General features: G+C 39.5%; 2 protein-coding genes across 3 annotated transcripts; both read left to right on the top strand.

Annotated features, from left to right (window-relative positions):
• The first annotated feature begins 3,377 nt into the window (after positions 1-3,377).
• Positions 3,378-13,328, top strand: LOC130548096 (microsomal glutathione S-transferase 1-like). Of its 2 annotated transcripts, XM_057324583.1 has the most exons (5): positions 3,378-4,084; positions 6,111-6,244; positions 11,429-11,591; positions 12,102-12,199; positions 12,280-13,328. In XM_057324583.1, the coding sequence occupies exons 3-5, from the start codon at positions 11,475-11,477 to the stop codon at positions 12,524-12,526; spliced, it is 462 nt and encodes a 153-aa protein (XP_057180566.1). In that variant the 5' UTR covers positions 3,378-4,084; positions 6,111-6,244; positions 11,429-11,474; the 3' UTR covers positions 12,527-13,328. The 2 variants fall into 2 exon arrangements, with proteins under 2 accessions (XP_057180566.1, XP_057180565.1); XM_057324582.1 differs by lacking the exons at positions 3,378-4,084; positions 6,111-6,244 and adding an exon at positions 10,787-10,897 and having other exon boundaries at positions 12,280-13,327.
• A 106-nt stretch (positions 13,329-13,434) lies between these two features.
• On the top strand, positions 13,435-15,156 carry mgst1.1 (microsomal glutathione S-transferase 1.1). The gene is given in 5 exon segments (XM_057324581.1): positions 13,435-13,512; positions 14,034-14,170; positions 14,243-14,306; positions 14,309-14,333; positions 14,416-15,156. Coding segments are annotated over 4 exon segments (462 nt in total). The 5' UTR covers positions 13,435-13,512; positions 14,034-14,044; the 3' UTR covers positions 14,663-15,156.
• The last annotated feature ends 5,423 nt before the right edge of the window (positions 15,157-20,579 follow it).

Genomic DNA, 20,579 nt, shown 5'->3' with positions numbered 1-20,579 from the left:
ATGAGGCCACACTGGCAGGGCAGAGTAAGAGTGATGGAGTCCCAGCGTTCCCTCCAGCTCTCTCCACCTCCCCGAGGCCATGACAGATTAGCTTCACTTACATAAAGGCATGTAGATCATCTGCAATCTGGACCCGTGGCCCGCGCCAGCAAGCCAGATAACGCTGAGGGATCGAGTTAGCCTGCAGATTGATCTCTCCTCCACAGACAACACTCTCTCCTTCTCACTCTTTTCTGCCTTTTTCTTCCCTAGTTTTCTAGCAGCTCTCGCAGCCTCCTACTCCGTCACTTTCTCTGCTTGAGGCAGCGTGTGGCTTCCCGTCGAGCTGTGTGTTTTAACATTTCAAACAAGCTGATAGAGCTGCCAGATATGCAGTGGGGTCCAAAAATGTGATACCTCTAGTCATTTTTTACCTTATTTAATATTTTTGCAAGTTTTGTTATTTACAAACTGTGTAAAAGTTTGTTTAAATCCTGATAATTCGTGAGGATTAAGGATGTCACAAGTCACAAATGGTGCAGAATCTTCTATTTTTTGGTTTAAAGTTGGAAATGTAAAGGTTTTCTATTGAAAACAAATTTTTAAGGAGGTCGCTGACTTTTGGATCCCAATGTATATAATCAAATAAGAAAGATGATGAATACAAATGCCCATTAGTACGACGAATTCATGCCCTTTATCATGTTTTTCTTCTCTCAAAACCATACAAATCAACTCCTTATGAACAAATCCATTTGTTACAGCAGTCTAATTTGATTATGGGGTCATGCAGTGAATGAAATGTAAATGAATCCAAAAAACATCTGAAATGCCAAAGGGAATGACTGAATTACATGTGAATTATTCATTAGCATATGTAGGTCTACTGTTTGAGACTCTGTTTTGCATTTCAAGCGTTTCATTACATTTGACATACAATTCTTAAGATCCCTTTTTAATTTTTCCACAAGCGTTCCCAGCGTTATCCGCCCAAATGAACTAAAAGCTATAGCAATCCATTCATCATGTATTTTTAATCCAGTTCGTACCATGTAGATCAGGTGGCCGGTAAACCCCCTTTTGTACGTTGTAGTATTAACTTAGTTCTTTGAGAAATTTGATTGATTCTGTCAGCGGGTCAGACTGCCTCTCACTCGCTCTGACAAATCTCTTTTTTCAGATTGATTGCTTTTCCTGCTGTTTTATTCATAAATGTTTTCTCCCCCTTGTTCCTCTAAGCAGTCGTGAAAAATGGTGCGCTCAGGGTGAGGTTTTCAGGCAAAAAAGTCATTTTTAATGACACGAGTCACCTGTCAACCACATTTCTCATATAGGCTGGGATTTTGTTTGTTGAAGATTTGTGTGTGCGCTTTTAACATGTGGCAACATTAACCCACCTCATAATCGATTGCTATAGAAACGCATTATTCTGTGTGATAAATGATATACATGCGTTACTCTTCACTCATGTGAGTGCCTCGGATCTTGAAGGTTTCTTAACAAGCGTTTTAGTTGAAGAAAGTGCTGTAAAATAAGGCGTACGCTGAAGGTTTTATTTTAAAAGCATGTCATTCACTAGCATCTCCCGGCTGTTGAATTTTAATGTATCGTGAGACAAAAGGAAGTAAAATGACTGTAAAAAGCTCTGTGACAAAATGTCAGTTCACGGAAATGTCAGCGAGATGATGAATAATTGCTAACGCTTGTTTGGCTGACTTATGACGGTGAAGCTTTGACAGTTTCGTGTCAAATGTATGTTAACATGCTTGTTTCGACATCCTCGATTTTCGAAATTGATGAAACGAGTTGTATTGTCTTTTTACTGTACGTGTGCAGTGTTGTTTGGCTGTAAAGTGGGTACGTGTGATAAAAAAGTGTGTAGTTCTGCCAGGATTAATAAATATATATATACATATATATATTTTTTTTTTGAAAATTAGTCCTAGATTAGTCCTAGGAAAACGTACACACTTTACATCAAGAAATTCGATCAGCTCCATCCCAGCCACTGGAGACAGGCTTGGGTTGAAGGTCATCAAAACTCACACATTGCACCCCATCAACACAACAAAGGCGAACGTGACCCAGATGGGGAAGACAATTAATCTTAATGATATTAATGAAGCAATTAGAACGTATGCTGGCTTTTCTTGCGATGGAGGGAAACCATAAGCGACGGCTGCTGTCTGGGGACTCCGGTAGTGTCAGTCTGCACCGTCTGATGCTGCCGTGATGCGCTCAACAAAAGGGCCGCGGCGTGCAGGGCGTTTCTCGCTGCATGCAGTTGTCTTTGAGTGTTGACCTTGGCACGCAGCTCCCCAGCGGCCGAGTAGTGAAGGAATACATGTATACGAGATCAAACCTGCGCTTGGGGCTCACCTGGCATCGGCAGTGCGATGTCTGGCTCTCCAAAGAACCTTTGCTCCAGCCGTACTTGTTAAACTCTGCTGCTGAAATTAATGAGGAAACGGTAATTAGCTTTGATCACTCACAGATCCGCAGTGGATAAATGATTTGTCATTGGCAGATCAGCAGAGTATTTATAATCCATTAGGGTCGATTTGATCGAAGGGGAGTGCCATTTACAAGGTCTAACAAGGTTTCACGGATGGTGCTATATACACAATATAGCAAGACCTGGAATTCAAATCCTTTTTAAGGCAATGGTTTCATTATTCATTCAACCTCATGCCATTCCAAACCTGAATGACTTTCTTTCTTATGCAGAACACAAAAGAAGATAATTCGAACAACATTGGCCCCCATTGACTTTCATTGAATGGTCACAAAACCCGTAGACATTTCTCATAATATCTTCTTTTGCTCTGGGTTTGGGTTTACCAAACACAAAAAGGTCACAGTCACAGTGTAATCAATATGGAAAATTTGTCTGGGCTCCAAATAAATTAAAAGCCTGCGGAGGAGGTTCAGATGGTGAGATGAGTCTGAGGGTGTGACGCTGGACGATTGAGCTCCATCCGCGGATTTGATGGATACCGCAAAACCGTGAGAGCGATCTTTATCGATCGGCATTTTTCTAATCAGCAAATGTAATTATCAATGTGCTTTCTGACTCTTTGAGGTAATTTCTGCAATTTTCGAGAAGCTGTTTTTAAACTCATGATTCAGAATCAGGTTACACTAATTTTGCGACTCGGTTTACTAGAGAAAAAAAAGTTTAGTTCGATTAGTTAGATTTCGCTTGTTTGTATATAAATGTACATAGAACTGAAGAGAACGAGGAGACTTTGGATTGAATATATTCAATATCAATATACTGAAGTTCTTTAACTTTCATTAGAAGCTGTTTTTTTTGTAGCTTAGCTGGCTGGGCCAACAAGTCATACTTTACCCCTGTGTAGACGACTTTCATCGGCATTAAATGATTTAGCTTCACAAGATGAAAGCTCGTTGTTTGTTTAACAAAACTTTCATAGGTACAGTGACTGCCTGGAGCCTGCCAAAGGTTTACGAGACGGAGCGAAAGAGAGAGTTTGTACAATCCAAACAAGTTCTCCAGTCATCCTCGAATCTCATGGGGTAAACTTCGAGAAATCGCCATTGGTGCCGCTTGTTCTCAAATATTCCACTTTTTACGTTTAAACCTACCATCGAGGGACAAAATGATCAGCTTTTATCAGCACTTCGCTTGACGGTGACATTGATGGGTGAAAGGGATGAGTGAGGAAGAGATGAAATAATTGGTTGGAATGGGGCATCTCGACGGGCTCTTCTGAGCAAGTCAGCTGGTGTTAAAAGTCTGCGCTGACATTGGGGAAAACATCAAGGGCAGAGGTTAAAAAGGAAACAGACTCGAATGCGAGATGGGAGGAAACGAGGGATGGAGAACAGAACGGTAAGTGTTTTTTTTCAAACTATAGATGGTTGGTACGTCTGTTTGTATACGTGTCGAGATGGTTGGTTCTTAACTCTCGTTAAATGTTTCCCTGAGAGACTGCCAGAAGACTTGAGAAGCATCTGAACCTCAAGGACCCCGAGAAAGTCCTTCAGCTTTGCCTTAAATTCAACACGCTCGCAAACAATTCCAACAGCTCATTTAAAGTCAACCAACATGAGACGAGATGGTGAAGGTTATGTCTGTCAGGTGGGTCTACAGTACCTTCGTCCGACTTAAAGTGAGAGTTTTCAGATGTGGTCTTTACTTGAAGTGCTTTGAAAATGATATAAAACAGCACAATGCAAACATCCCTTCTGGCATCTGCGGTCGATTCTTTTCGTGTGTTCGCTAACTGTCCGCTAAACAGTGTTATAGTATTTTGTTGTAGACAGTCAATGTTTTCTATTAGAAAGGTGTCAAAGTAGAATTTACGGAGTTAATATTGCAGGCTGTTTTTCAGGCATATTCAACTTCATATATACAGTGGTAAAAATGTTGCTATAGGCTTGACACTGAAACAAGGGGATAAATTATAGGGAACAACAAAAAGTTACATGAAGTTTCCCTGGGTGTACTTATGACAGGCAGCGGAGCATAAAATGGCACGCTGCAAAAAAAGAGGACAACCCACCAGACAGCAAGACAAAAGAGGAAACAGTCATGAAGTAAACATGAGACTTTTATTCTCTTCTTCGACACGCATTAATACCAAGGCTGGAAACGATTAAACAAAATCTACTGTCGAGGGAAAATATATATGAAACTGTTTTTTTTTCAATCAGTCAAAACTGTGACAGAATTGTCACAGAGTCTTTTGAAGTTAGTGCCGTAAGTCACCGAGGGACCTCGTGAGCGGGTAAATAAAAGATGGAGCGTTTCTCCCCTACTTATGGCGGCTGGTTGATAGGGCAGCACCCGCTGATCAAAAGAACATTAGCTTTGATTATCCATCAATGCCCTGGCGGTCTGCTCCTTCCTGTCGATGATCAGGGCCGCCAGCTAGCGCAGCCAATGAAGGTTAGCGTATGATCAAGACCCTTCCTTACAACACAAAAACATTCAGCTGCCTTTCTCACGCTGTGCCATGCCAGCCGAAATCCCCCAGAATCGATCTTTAGTCTCTTTTACTGCTTTCATTTGCAAACCTTTTTCAGTTAATGACTGCGTTTGAGGTGTATTTCTTTTATGTACCCGAGCAGAATTACTTGAATTTCTGTGATCTCCCTGTTGAAAAAATCAGCATATGCTGGGTTAGGTATGTTTTGATGCTGGTTTGACCAGTTTAAACCAGCTAAGGACCAGCACAAACCAGCATCAAAACATACCAAACCAGCATATGCTGTTTTTTCAACAGGGTTTTTTTTTTTTTTAAGTTGTTTAGTATTTTTATTGCTGTCTTAAACTGTGGAATTGGTGGAATTAACTTCATACACTTTTGACAGTTTATTAAAACAGTTTTTTTTGTTGTTGTTGTAAAGAATAACAGCTTGTCTGTAGTTGATTTGAGACCGAAATAGACTCCAATGCTTAACTGTACTTTGCAAAAAGCACCAACATTGATGGTGTTGCCAAGTATGTGGTTTGACTGGCAATTGGGCTGGTTTTGTTACTGGGATCTGGCACCCTTGAACATCAAGTCAATTGAATTAACCGACTGTGTTAACATTCATTTTATTCGTTTCAGTAAAGTAAAAAATATAGAATACGAACTTGGAAAACATCTACAACATTTGTTTTTCATTTGAAGTAATCTGCAAGTGAAAAACTTTGAGAACCGTATAATTGAGCATATATTAACACAAGTACATTCAGTAGCGATCAAAGCGAATCTACACTTTAGTTAATCTTTCGTAGGTTGCCCAACCTTACTGGTTTTGCTGGCCTGCTATGCTCTACAAATGCAAATGAACGTAATTTTCTCTGACAGCGAAAGTAAACTTTTTCAGAGTTGTGCATGTAGGGGGGCTCCCAGTGGGGGACGGAGCGGCGGAGAAGCCCTGTTCCAATTCTGTCATTGTCAAAGTTTGACATAATAAGCGATTGTTCGCGTGCCTTTGTTGCGTGATACAACACAGAGCAGAGTCCCAATTCCTCACCGTTAATTTTTGGTTTAAAGAGGAAAAACATAAGATGTCTATTCCTTTAAGGGATGCTTGGCAGTGCTTATGCTAAGTAATATAACAAACCTGTCGTGATGTCTGCTTGAGCACCTTTTATCTTCCCAAATCCGCAGGAGGGCTCTACCTTTGCCACGTCGGAGAAACGCAGCGCCTCTGAAATAATTTAAGTAGCCCCTTTTTGAAAGCCCGGAGAAGTTAAGAGAATTCATATCTTGGATCAAAGCTTTGCAGATGCGGTGCCACTGGAGTAAGTATCGGCTTTCCTGCTTCCCATGTTGTGTTAAGGCACTGTTGTTGGTTTTTCTTTTTTGTTAAATGGCTGTCCTGGCTTTCCTAGCTGTAATGTTGAGCATATCCACATGTTTACTGTCCTGCGTGTGTGTGAGGAGCAAATTAAGTGGCAAGAAAAGGCCACAATCTGATGTCCACCAATGGGAAGCGGGCATTTATTATAAACCAGCTTTATCTCTCAAGACCAGCGTTAATGCAGTGTCATTCATTTTGTTGGTTTATATTAGGCAGTCAAAACATTAGAATAAAGGAACATTCACACAAAAATAAAAATGTCATGTCATAGCGCACAAATCTTCTGAAGCCATATGAAAGCATTGCGTTAACAGACCAAAAAGCATTAAAAGACATTATTCTCTGATAATCTTGTACAGTCATGAAGTTTATGTTTTGTGTGCATTCTTATCCAGAACCAGTTGTTACGATTATCAGCGAATGAAGACAACATCAATGTTTAATTTGACTATTACTTAAAAAACAGATTTTGTTTTCAATAAAGGCATAACATGGGGGTGAGTAAACAAAGACGGAATTTGTTCCTTTAAGAACATCCAGATAACAGGGTTCTTATCCCCGAACACTATTACGTGTAAGGTTGAACCCAAGAAAGTTTTTTTTCACTAGCTTCTTTACTCATCCCTTTTCGTTCTTGACAGACAAATCTGCTGGGATTCTCGTTTTTTTCTTACACAAGAACATCTCTAATTTCATCAGCTCTTCTGACTGACAAGCATCATTACGGATAAAATTATCTCGGTAATTATCCTGCCGAAAAGAGATTTATTTCCCTTTGTGAGGAGGAGAGCGGATCCGTGGGGCAGCGCAGTGATCTGCAGCGCCGAGACGCTTCGTTAAAATAAGCATCCTAATGAGACAAGCCCTCCCGCCGAGCGCCGGGACCCAAGCGTTACGCCTAGCAGGAGCGCTCGCTTTTGTTCGGATGTGCATTAAGTAAGCGTGAACGTGGTATCGTCTGCGTTTGGAGGGCCACTTATCGAGAAATTCACCGTACGTAATTATCTTAATTTGCACCCTGGAGCCACATCCGATACGAGACCTTCCGCCTAAAAGTGTGACGTAACTCGCTCGTAGACCCCTGCCACGGAAAGGGGTCAGGCTGCTTTCAGAAATAAGAGATGATGAACAAAGTTCATTGACTAAAAGTATGTTCGTGATAAGAGGGGAGATATTTTGTTCGAAAAGCTTTGCCTGTAGTTGTGGAAAATGTGAATGTTAAGTCGAACCTGCTTAAATGCAATCTGACTATACAAAAAGTCTTGACCTGAACTTTGAAGCGACCTGGACAAAGTCATGTAGGTGATGACCCTGATCTCCATTTCGCAAGATTTTTTACTCTACTCTACTGTTGTCGCTTTTTCGCTTCTTTGCCTAAGGAGATTTAACGTATTTACGAACCACGCTCTGTAGGGCAGTTTGTCCGTTAAGGGCTACTGTAGAAACAACATGGCGAACTCCATGCAAGAGAACCCACGGTGTATGTAGATAGAAAAAGCTCATTCTAAGATTAAAAAAACATAACGTTTCATTATGTATGGTCTTTATACACCTCTGAAGACATAGTTATGTATATTATATTGCATTTCTGTCAGTAGATCCTCCAAAAAAACATTACGCATAGCACCCTTAAAACGAATGCAAGTTAGCCATATTTTTGCCCGATTATATTTTAACGGAATTTGTATGCGTTTAATTGTCATAATAGATCATTAGCAAACATTTGTAGAGGTTGACTAACTTGGCAATTAAATTCAGAGTTTAGGTGAGGCTGATGTGGAAACAAGGCCTTTAGGATAATGAGCATTAATGTTTGCCATAATTACATGCAGAACAAGTAGTCTTTTTTTATAATGGCTCTGCTCATTACAGGTCATTGTCGATGGATAGATTGTTGGAACTCAAGATTGGCACAATTAGTGAGAAACAAGAGCTGCAAGACAAGTACGTTTTTAATGTAATTGTTTTAAAATAAAATTCATGTCACGTGTTAAAGACTGTTTTTTGCTTTCAATTCCCATTTGACAGGCTTCTTTGATAGGTTATGCCACAGCCCTTATTTACTGCTTTCTAGTTGGTTGCAGGCGCAGGTGTATTATGCTCTCAAAAGCATCTGATTGGACAAGAATGTGTGTAGTGCAACATGAGTCATCAGTATTTTTCGTGAGTTTCCACTTCCAGCGGCAGATTGTAAATTTAAAATGCCCTTATCTGTTAAAACTGAAATTTAGTTAACATAGGAATATACTAACATAAAGATGTCTGCAAGGTTGATGCACGTAAACCTTGTTTTGATTTTATGGGGTCTTCGACCTCTAAAAAACGCTGGGTTATTTTCAACTCAGCATTGGGTCAAAAGGGACAAACCCAACGGTTGTGTTAAATTAACCCCCAAAAAATGTTTGTATTTGACCCAACAACGGGTTAAAACAACCCAGTATAGGCTAATTTATAACCCAGCAGTTGGCTTTGCCCCTTATTGACCCAATGTTGGGTTGAAATCAACCCAGCATTTTATAGAGTCACTTACATTATCCTCTATCCTAAATTTGCTCAGTCCTATACATCTTCCATATACTAATTGCATGATGAAAAATGAATATTTTTCCATGCATCCTGCGTGGAATGCCCCGGCACAGTGCATGTGACAGCACAGGAAGAAGTGTAGACGCCGCCTTGGGTCGATAAAAAAAATGTATGTGCTTGGAGCCTGGGAGGCATTCAGTAATGAAATCAATAGCTGTGCTTGGCTCCTAGCATTAAGATCATTGGTCTGGCTGTTATTTAGTCATCGTTGTCCTACAACCCGGGTGCAAGTTGGCTACCAGTGAAAAATCAATAAAGTGACACCGCAGTCGGCATCCCAATTACTGGTGAGACTGGTGAGAGATCAATTCATGTGTTGGCCATTAACGGCTCCTTTTGGGAAATCATACTGCATTATTTGGCTCGCGCGCTCTCGTACTCTACCTGTCTCTCTGAAACGGTGAATAATACAAATCAACAAGAGATTGTACAGGCAGAGACCTAGTTACCTTGTTTTGCTTTGCCTTATGCGACACATACATCAATTTTCCTGCCATAACATCTGCTATTGGGTTGTACCTGATGGGCTACGTGTGTGTGGAAGAAAATGTTATAAAACCAGTAATCTCAACTCTGATTGACTAATGCAAAATACCTTAACATCAACAAAATCACAACATCAAGCACATAGTAAATTACTGTAAAAACACTTGTGAAACTGTAGAAAAATGACACAAACCAAACCACTAACCACGTGTCTTCCTGCATTACTATTCTGATAGTGAGTGTGTTGACACCTGCCATAAAATATCCTAGCGCGGTACAACATCTTCAAATCCCTTGTCCCGTGTTGATTGACATCTCTCATGTATACCTTTAGCAAAGTAGCGCCGCTTCTCCTGAAACTGTAAATACGAGGTAAAACATATTACTTGGAGAAGCCAGCAAACACCGGAATGTCAGTAGGAGAATATCTCATCAGTCCACCTTCTTTATCAACCGCTTCCCCGCCCGGCACTTTCTGTCGCTCCTCATGCATATGTAAAGACTGAATATTTTCCGTCAGAGATAAGGATGTGTTCGCACCTGTGATGGCTTGGAGCACTATGGCAACGTGAAGTACAGCTGTTTAGCGTGACAGTGGAGTAATTGTAAGGAGGCAGAAGATGTCTTGGTCTTCATTCGGTGTAACTTCTCATTTTGAGATTTTGTGCTGCAGGAGATGACAGGCCCAGAGAAAGACTAGTACGACTATGAGACATGATGCCTTTTGATTTGAGGTTGATGGAATTAGGCCTGCCTAACTCGGAGTCGGCAGTTAAATGCGTGGTGATGCGGTACCAGTATACAGAAAGCTGTGTTGAGCATAACACAAACAAAATCTGACAATAAAATATCAATTTATATAGATGTTGACGTAAACAACACAGAACTTACCCGTTTTCAGACTGCAGTCGCTTGAACAATTTTCTTGAGATATTTTTGAACAAGAACGATATGGAAAAATAATACCCCCCTGTGATTTTGAGATAAAATTAGTATTGATTTCTTAGGGAGAGGTGGGGCCATATTGGGAATTACAATCAAATTGATAGTGTAACAGTGGATCAGCAATTATTAAACAGCAAATATAAAACACATATTTTCCTGCCTGGGCAAAAAGGCAGATGACTTTTCTAATAAACTGTGGTTTGAGTTTGAATTACAATGTAAATGCTTACTTCTCTGTTATACATAAACTGACAAACAGTCTTAAAGAATAACATAACCATACAGATGCATGCACAAACTTGCCAGCAGTGTTGTGCATGTGCAGTTATTACGTTGACTTAGTTGTATCACCCTGTACAAATGTAAATATTCAGAGATTAATCATTGGTTTACCTACAGTGCCAGAAAAACGACAGGAATGCGAGAAATCGCTAAGAAGTGAAGTGGAGCAATGCTTTGGCTTTGGTCCAAGTAGGCTGTCCTATGCTTTTTTAAATTCACGCCTAGTTGTTGCTTATCGTCCATAGTTCACATTGCACTGGCTGAAGGCACTTGTGGTCAACAGATCGTCGTCCAGGTAACTGTTAACTCAAACATGTGCAAAGTTGATCTGATTTAGTTTGTGACATTTTGTTAGGAAATCGAGTATGCAAAGCTCATAACGTTACACAAAAAGTATAAGTTTGACGACAAATAGCAAAATACAAAAGAATAACACGACCATTATAATAAACGAGGCTGTAATACACGCGCTTTAAACCGCTTCGTAGTTCTAATAGCAGCGACAGATCAAATGTGGCAACATGTTGAAAAAAACTACATGCATTAGCGAAGAGAGTAAAATGAACGTAAAATGAATAATATATCGTACTGTTTGCACAATGTGCGTGCGTAAATTGTTTGTGTTTTTTATGCGTTGTTTATCCGTTGAGTCTACAACTTTTAAAGTTTAAGTAATGTGATATTTTTCCACTAACCGACGCTGTTATCTCGAAACCAATACACACACAACGGTAACAGACTTTAATTTCCGTGCAATAGCTTTATTTCAGTGCATGGTTACTTGCATACAGTTATAATCCATATGAATTATTACTATCGTTTTCAGATTTTTGTACTGGCATATTCTTGGCCTTGGCAGGAATCATTGGAAAATGGCCCATCTGATAAACAGCGACGTGTTTCTGGCCTTCTCCACGTACGCCACCATTGTCGTCCTCAAAATGATCTTCATGTCCTTTCTGACTGCATACTACAGGATCACCGAGAAGGTGCACTTGCTTTAAAAAAAGTTTATGTTTAATGCAAATAGCTATGCAAAAAAGTGATTTATTATTGTTAAATGATAGTTATTAATAAAATAATGTTTCTTATGAGCTGTTTCAGGCTCCTATTTTAAACAGATTACCTAAACAAAATATTGTGTTATCAAACCAGAAAGTGTTAAAATTGTTAACCTGTGTTATTTTATTTATTTAAAAAAGCCAAATTAGGAGTAGGCTATTTGATGCATTTTACTGCAATACTATAAAAGTCACCGGTTTCCTTTTTTGGCTTGTATTTCATCCAGTGCCATCGCTTGATTTGATCTGTTGTGTTTTCTATGCAGCCCTTATATTATTAAAATCATTAAATGACAGCACGAAAACTTAATTTAGGCCAGTGTTGTTCTTTGGCTGCTCTGTGGTTTAAGACAGTTTAACATTTTAACCAGAAAACATGTGATTACTAAAGCAATGTATTTGAGGTCCATAAGTCAAATCATGCTGTTTGTTAAACAGGCCTTTTCAAACTGGGAAGACACCGGAACGGCCTCTAAAGATCCAGAAGAAAGAAAAAAGATGCTCCAGACCAATCCTAATGTAGAACGTGTGCGAAGGTAACAGCAAAGGGACTGGTCTCACCTCATTTTACCAGTCAAGTTGGATTCCTTACATTCAATTTTTCTTTTAACTGCAGATGCCATCAGAATGACCTGGAGAACATTGTTCCCTTTGTGGTAATTGGTCTTCTGTACGCTCTCACGAACCCGGATCTCTCCACCGCTCTGTGGCACTTTAGGGTGTTTGTGGGTTCACGGTTTATCCACACGGTGTCCTATGTGATGGCCATTCCCCAGCCCAGTAGAGCTCTGTCTTGGATGGTGGGATTGTTGACAACCTTCTCCATGGCCTACAGGGTCCTCACAACTGCACTTTTCCTTTAATGTCCACTGCAATGTGAAGAAGTTGGGGAGGGGGTTTTCTTTAAATGAGCATGTTTATCCTTTTTACAATTTTCAGTTTATAATGAAATCATTTTATCAGTATTTTGTACTAGTAAAGATATTAACTACTGTCAATGCAGTAAAACCAGCATCAGTCTATGAAGACGTTCATTAGTCACTTAGTGTTTGGTCATGGCTACCAGGTCATTGTCACAGTGACTCAGCATAAAAAAAGAGCTCAACCTGATTTTGCCAAGTGGTTGATGCCCTCAGGGCAACATATTTTGTTGACCTAAGGACAACATTTTTATAAATAAAACCTAAACCCACACCAAACCCCAACCATAACTTACCCTTAAAATCAGAGTGAAATGATAAGTGAGAAACAATGGTCTAGAGACACCTAATCCTGGTTGGAAGATTAAACTTGAAATAAACTGTAAACTTATTTCTGAGATCTGATTGGTTGATTTAAATGTTGTCCAAGAGTCAACCTGATGTTGCCTTAAGGACTTCAACCACTTGGCAAAAACAGGAGAGCCTAAATAAGAGGGTTTTTGTTTATTCTTGCATTCATTTTTGGATCTCAATGCATTAGGTGGTCAAACTGTAGTGAGTTTTTCAGTTCAACAATGTTTCACAGTTTATCATTTGAAATGTGACTTCAGCAGTTATTTATGCAAGTGTAAAAGTACATTTATTCATTATATTATAAAACTCTTAAGTGATTGAAATTTTTCAAATGTACAACAGAAGAGCATGCCAAGGTTAAAATAGAGATGACGTTAAAAATGAGTATTTTAAATGTAAAATAAAAAATGTTTTGCAAAACAGCAGCGTGGAGGTTAAATGTCGTTATTTTGAACGTGAGCCGGGTGATTTGTCGCTAGTTATTACGCAACTAACGTGGCACGCCCACCATTTCACGTAAATTCAGGAGTTGTGTGCTGCATTAAACGCCGAGTTGATCGATTTTCCTCAAAAAGGTGAGAAAACGTATTCTATATGATGTCTTTGGTTACATTTCACAATCACGCCGTGTAGTGTATTTATGTGCTGTTGACGCTTAGCCTGTTATTAAAAAGTGCATGTTTATACAGTTTTTACATTCCACAAAGACCGCTTGCGGCGTCCTTCTACTTAGAACACGATAAAGTTTGAATTTGGTGTCACCTGGCAAACATTTAGGTCGATATATGTGCATAAATAAACTCTACACTTTATTAACATCTAAAGATATAAAAGATATCTGAAATTCTTCAGCATGCACAAACCAAAATCCGTTCACAGGCATAAAAAAATGAATGAAACGGCTTACGTACGTTCGTTATATCAACCAAACATGCTATATTTTTTGTTTGTTAAAAACAAAGTAAAATATTTGTAAATATAAGTATTTGTTTTTCCAGTTTTTGTTTTTAAAACCTCTAAAGTCTGTGTGTGTTTAATATTTGTAATAGTTTGTGTTTGTGCCTGTTGCTCACGTGATCATTTGTTCTTACTGCAGTTTAAATAAAGATGGCAGAGGTTGCTCATATGATTGACACCGAGGTCTTCCTGGTTTTCTCTACCTATGCAACCATAGTCATCCTTAAAATGATGCTGATGGGCCCCTTCATTTCTTATTTGCGCTTGACAAAAAAGGTAAATTGTAAATCTCGAACTCTGCAAGGGTTATATTCTACACACCTGAATAAATGTAATGTTTCTCAAAAGGTCTTTGCAAACCTAGAGGACACCAACTTGGTCAAAACCACTGAAGACAGGAGGAAGTGGGTCAGGGTCCAGATGTTGAACGGGTGCGGAGGTAAGTATGTAAATGGTTTAATTGCAGTATTGACGGAGTAGCAGTTTAGGCACTGACGTTTTGTAATGCTTTCTGGTCCCAGATGCCATCAGAATGACCTGGAGAACATCATTCCCTTTGTGGTAATCGGCCTTCTGTACGCTCTCACAGGTCCGGATCTCTCCACGGCTCTGTTGCACTTCAGGGTGTTTGTGGGTTCACGGTTTATTCACATGGTGGCTTACCTAGTTGCTCTTCCCCAGCCTAGCAGAGGTCTGGCCTGGATTGTGGGATTGTTCACAACCTTCTCCATGGCCTACAGGGTCATCACTACTGCACTTTTCCTTTGATGGCTAGCACTTGGAAAATTTTAGTTTTAGGTGTTATGCTTTGTGTAAAAGTAAAGCAGGTTTAGACTAAAACATGACAATGAGCTTTATATTTTGAGGAGCCTGCATATGTGCAATTTACATATTTGTTGTAGTTTGTGGTACTACACTCCTTTATATGTACAGTAAAACTGAAATACAGTTATTTACTGCTGTATAATCTGATAAACTGCACAATTTTGACCAGTGCTGTATATAATTAATATGTTTCTTATGAACCATTATAAGAGCAACAGAATTTGTCTATCTCTAAAATTGGGCCTAAGTGAGAGACAAACAAAAGATGAATGTAACATCTTTATGCTTCAAGTAACATTAGTTTAGAAGTCTTACGGAGGAAAATGAGAGTTGTAATGTGACCTCCTGTTATGCTGTTGTAATTGCAAATTAACGTAGTATATTGATGGTCATTGTAAACAGGTTTTAAAAAAGTTTGAATAAACTTTCTAAAGGTTTCCAATATTTTTTACATCTGAAATGTATGTGAAGGTGTTCATGTTTTACCCACTAGAGGGCGCTATCTGAAAGCTGCAATGGACTGATGTTTCTTTCACGTTTGTCTAGTGAAGCACATTCTCACAGTTATCCTTATTACAGTATACACAAAATAATCATCCCCGTGTTCTCATTTTGATTGTTTTTGGATTGAGATGCATGGTCAACAACACAAAGGCAGCCATTTAGCAGAATGAGTAAGTATAATATTCCTTTTTCTACAGCATCTGCTATAACAATTTAAATGTAATGCTTGACCAATTACTTTGCTTTTTGTATTGTGACTAGCTTGTAAACAATTTTTTTCGGGTTTTAAAAGGTTAATATTTAATGTCTATACATCTAAGTTCACCTTTTAAAATTGCACATTTAGGAGAAGATCACTATAAAGAATGTGACGTCAAATTTCAGAACAGCAACTCTGCAACTTCTCAAAGCAAAGTAAGAAAACTTGAAATTCTGGTCTACATAAGAGCAACATTTAAGGTAAGTGGATATATGCATACAGAACATGTTGGTCTTAAGGGGTTTAGCCTCAATCACAGAGATGTAAGCAGGTTTTTTCAGGTAAACACCTTGGGCATCCTTCACCAAAAAAAGAAAAAAACAACACTTATGGTTTCCATCTCAGATACAATTATGAACCATCCGCTGATTAAAACCATTTAAAACATTACAAAATGTCTTTGTTAGTCTTCAGTAGGATTTAAATGTGTTCTGTTGGTTCCCATCCGCCAGATATAACATCCCACCAATAAAACCCAACACATTACCACACATACCTTTAAAATTTCTATTAAAACCAATACAATCAGAATATCTGTGATGATATTGATTAGATATTTAAATTGCGCAAGCGATCTGAAATAAAGACCATTTATCATTGTATGTGGACTTACTCTAAAATAGTATCCTAAACCCATAAACAGCATCTGTCGATCTGAATGGATCTGCATTTATCTCCCCGTCAAGGTTATAGGTGACGGTTTTGTGCATCTTCCCTATGTTTCATTCTTTTAACACAGGCCCTCACCTGGTGACAGTAATTACTACTACTAACCCCCAAGGTCGCCATGGCTGGCCGTGCATATACCCCGTAAAGGCTTTTTCTCGTTTGTTTTGGGTGTGCGCCCAGCTTCAGGGTGTGCAATATTTCAGTCAAGCCAAGCATTTTACCATCTGGCCAGATGAAGTACAGCGAAACCTTGCTTTGTGATCAATAATGACTGATCCACCCACATATGCCTCTCCGCTGGTTCTGTTCGGTTTGGAAAGAGCTGGTCCGGCCTGGCTAATTTGAGCTTTTAAGTGAAGAACCTTGGAAAGGCTCAAGAACCTTGAGGCGATATATAGACATGCGTAGCCAAGACTGACACGTTCTCAAATGTGCCATCTGTGCCGACAAGAGTGGGCTATATATACAGATAGACAGATGCTGTGGTTGCACCTTTGGTATATTCTTCCCACGCTGTTTCTATATTACAAAATACATCGTATATTTCTCAGATCTTCCCTCTGCCATATTGTACGGCTTGTTAACTGTACACGCGCTTAATTAGGCGGCACTTCAAAGTCATGGCGTGGGCCAGTATCAAGGTTTAGCAGAGATTTATATCACACAATGGCTCCACGGGTCCTGAAAAATTAATGAACGCTTAGTCGGGATCCGACTTGTAGGCGACGCGGCGCAATATAAATCAATTCGAGTTTGAGCCTTGCAATCCAGAACCGACCATATCTGCTGGACTGGACATTTTTAGAGCATTTTTTAACATCCAGCCTGTTTAAGAGCAATAATGCGGCACAGATTCTCTCCTCTATGTGTCATTCACAGAAAGTTATGCCGAAGAATGTCAGAGGTAAGACGTGAACACATGGCCTCGTGGCCTTTTGTCAATGACGACACAAATTTTCTCTCGTCCTTGTACATGCAACGCCTTGTGAGTTTATGTGAAGTAATTGTGGGTCCGGAGGTCACACGTAATCATGTTGATACAGTATAAAACGCAGGTCGGGATCATGCGTTCGCCTCGGAGAGAGAACAGACTTCAGTGGAATGCCGACATAATAAGGACTAACTAATGCCTTTCGCATTGCTGCCCCCTTCTCTGCCCTTCATCTCTACCGATTCCGAAGCCCATTACTGTGAGATTGTAGTAAGCTTTCCATTTGCTTTTTGCACTTGTCAGTGCCGCTTAGACACAGGAAGTCATATTATCTCATACGGGGTAAAACCCGGTGAAACGGCCACTCCAAGGGCCAAATAAATCAGCCTGAAATGGTCATTGAAGCAGATGCTCTTCGTGGACTCAATGATTTCAGCGTATATTTATTTCAACATGTAACTAAATTGATGGCCTTTGTGGGCCAAAAGTCATGGATTAAGTGGTGCTTCATGTCATATCTTTAATGTTAGCAGTTACTGCATACTCTTAGAAAAAAATACAAAAGCTGTCACTGTGGTGGTACCCTTGTAAAAAGTACACTTCTGCACTTCTAAAGTTTCACATTAGTACCAAATGTACTGTATACAAATATTGTACCATTTTTCTAAAAGTGTAGCATAACTTCATAACTGTATTTATCAACACAATACTTTGCAAAAATGCGTTAAAATAATGGAAGAAATTATTAATTGGAATTATTGTTAGAAAAACGTGATTTATATTATAAGACCATTGTGCGTGACGTAAACAACTCTGGTCCAGAAGCACTTTGTTTTTAGGGCTGCAACTAACAATTATTTTGATGATCGATTAGTTAGACGATAATTTTTTTCGATTAATCGGATAAAAAGTCTAATTAGATCTTTTGCTTATAACTAAATCAGAAATGGGAAAAGTATACACAACTGAACTCATTAACCTTCTCCCAAAATGTTGTGGATGACTCCCTAATAAACACACCAAGGCTTATGAGTTGACTCAGGAGTGTCATATTAGAAGCAGCTGACAATAGTCTCTCCCAAACGTGAGAGAGAGAGGGGACGGTTGGTTTTTTTGTGGCATGAAAAGTGAGATATTTGTCATTCAAATGTAGTGAAGTACAGTAAAAAGTAGGCCTACTTATAAAAAATATACTTAAGTATAGTACAGATACTCAAAAATGTACTTAAGTACAGTACAAATAAATTTCCCACCTCTGAATCAAATAAACCCGCAAATCAGAGTATTTAGCCACAAATTGGGTCTTACTTCTTTAACTTTGTCATTTAAAAGATCTCTCCCCTTTAAACTTTAAAACTGCGCGGCTTGAAGAGCTGCATGCAAAACACGTCTGACTTAAAAACTGCTCAACTTGTACCGCACGGAGAGACGCGTTCGACTTTAAAAATGCGCACCTCGCGCTGCACGGAGAGACACGTCTGACTTTAAAACTGCAATGCTCATGCTGCACGGAGAGACACGTCTAAAATTGTAATTTTAAAAGGGAAGAAGATGCGCTTGATTTATAACTGCGCAGCTCGCAAGACCAACTAATCGACGCCACAGACCAACTAATCGATAATTAAATTCTTTGAGAACTATTTTCATTATCGATTATTAGTTATCACGTTAGCTAACATGAACTAACGACGAGCAATGTAATTCACAAATACAGTTTAAAAAAATGTGTCACTAAATGCTGAAATTAAAATGAACTAAAATCAATAACTGCTGTAGGAGAATTGTTCATTGTCAGTTCATGTTAGCTAATGCACAAACCACTTTTAACAAATAGAATTGTATTATTGTTAAGTTTTACCTATTCTTTTTATATTGTTATATTGGTTGTGTTTTCATTTTCATTTGTTTAGTGTTAAAAAACTGAAACAGGAAGTGCTTCTGAACCAGTCTTGTTTACATATGCCAAAATAGCATATACTGTATTTAGTTTGCATGCCGTCTCGGTAGCATCTAAGTAATGCTGTGACCCCGTCAACTTAAAAGAGAGGAAAGTGTGACCTTAACACGTATTTGAGTAGGAGATTTGGAATATTGGAGCTAGGGGACTGTAAGACTTGGCTGGGGTCAGCAGATATCCTATGCTGATCTTAGTGATTGGATCGCAGGTGATTACCATAAGCAATTTAAATGATATTGATTTATCCTCCTGGCTGCTGTAATTGAACACCACGACCAAGCCTCCGCACCGTTTCCCCCTCTCGCCTGCCCGGCGTTCACCTCTCGTTCCTCTCATGCATTATCATCTAACGAAAATACATTCGGTGTCCTGCCACCAATGAAGAAGAAGGGATCAGGCGTTGGAGGGCCAATCAATTGGCAGTTTGCCATGGTAACAATGGAATTGTTCAATTAATATCCTATCTCAGGTTAATTTAGCTGCTTAGCATCTGGGCTCCCTCCAGGTTCTACGCGAGGAACGGGAAGGTAGCAGTGGGACCTCTTCCAATTTGGATGCAAACGTCCTCCATGTTTTTCATCTATTAAAATAATAGAAGAAAATGCGCTTTCCTGAGAGCTCCTCGCCAGATAACCTCCCAAGTGTAATAACCCGGGGAGTTAATCAACTTCTTTTAAATCAAACGGCTAATTTGGACGATAATTATAATTTGGTATTTTGATAACATTGACGAAGCGCTTTATTGAGGCAACGGGACAAAAACAGCCTAATGGCAATTGTTCTCATGAAAGCACGGTTAAATACGTTTCCGTATCTACAATGTTTCGCCGCGGAGCTATATTTGGCGCTCGGATCAATTAGCGAATGGAAAAACTCCACCTGGGAGACACGCTCCAACATTCGTCATTTTTCACACACCTTTCCAGCACCTCGGGAGAGTGCGCAAATTTCTCGTTTTAATATTTTAGCGCTCCGACTTAAGCTTCGGAGTTCTCTGCAGGTAGCGTACTAGATCATCCTGACATTTCAAAGTACTGAAACCTTTGGAATAAAGTGTTTTTTATTTCATTCTATTAACATAATTTATGTTTGTCAGAGAGCCCACCTCTGTAGAAGTCAGGTGGGGGTGTTGCCATAATTCATCCTTGCATGGCTGTGTGCGCGCGCACGTATGCGAGACACATGATAACCGCTGTGTGCGAGACGTGAAGACATTCGACTTCATTACTCGGGTCTGAAACATTGATGAGGCAGAGAATAGACTCGGCCATCACTATTTGGAGCCTGTTATCACGAAAAGCACTTTTTTCACTTTCAAAAGAAGTCTCACGGCTTGCTCTGTGTTAACGTTGATGTGATGTCATCTCGATTTGGGCCAATCGCAGTCGGGAACCTTTGGTGGGTGTTTCTTTGTTTGAAATATCTCAGGATGTGATTCTGTATCTTGTCTTAATGTTGTATGGAGTGGCGCAGCATACCGGTATTGACAGTAACCGTGATATTTAAAATCAATATCGTGTTAATACCGCACATCGTGTAG

The sequence above is a fragment of the Triplophysa rosa genome, linkage group LG24 (genome assembly GCF_024868665.1).
Source record: "Triplophysa rosa linkage group LG24, Trosa_1v2, whole genome shotgun sequence".
NCBI classification, from domain to species: domain Eukaryota; kingdom Metazoa; phylum Chordata; class Actinopteri; order Cypriniformes; family Nemacheilidae; genus Triplophysa; species Triplophysa rosa.
This window is presented reverse-complemented; position numbering and strand designations above follow the sequence as displayed.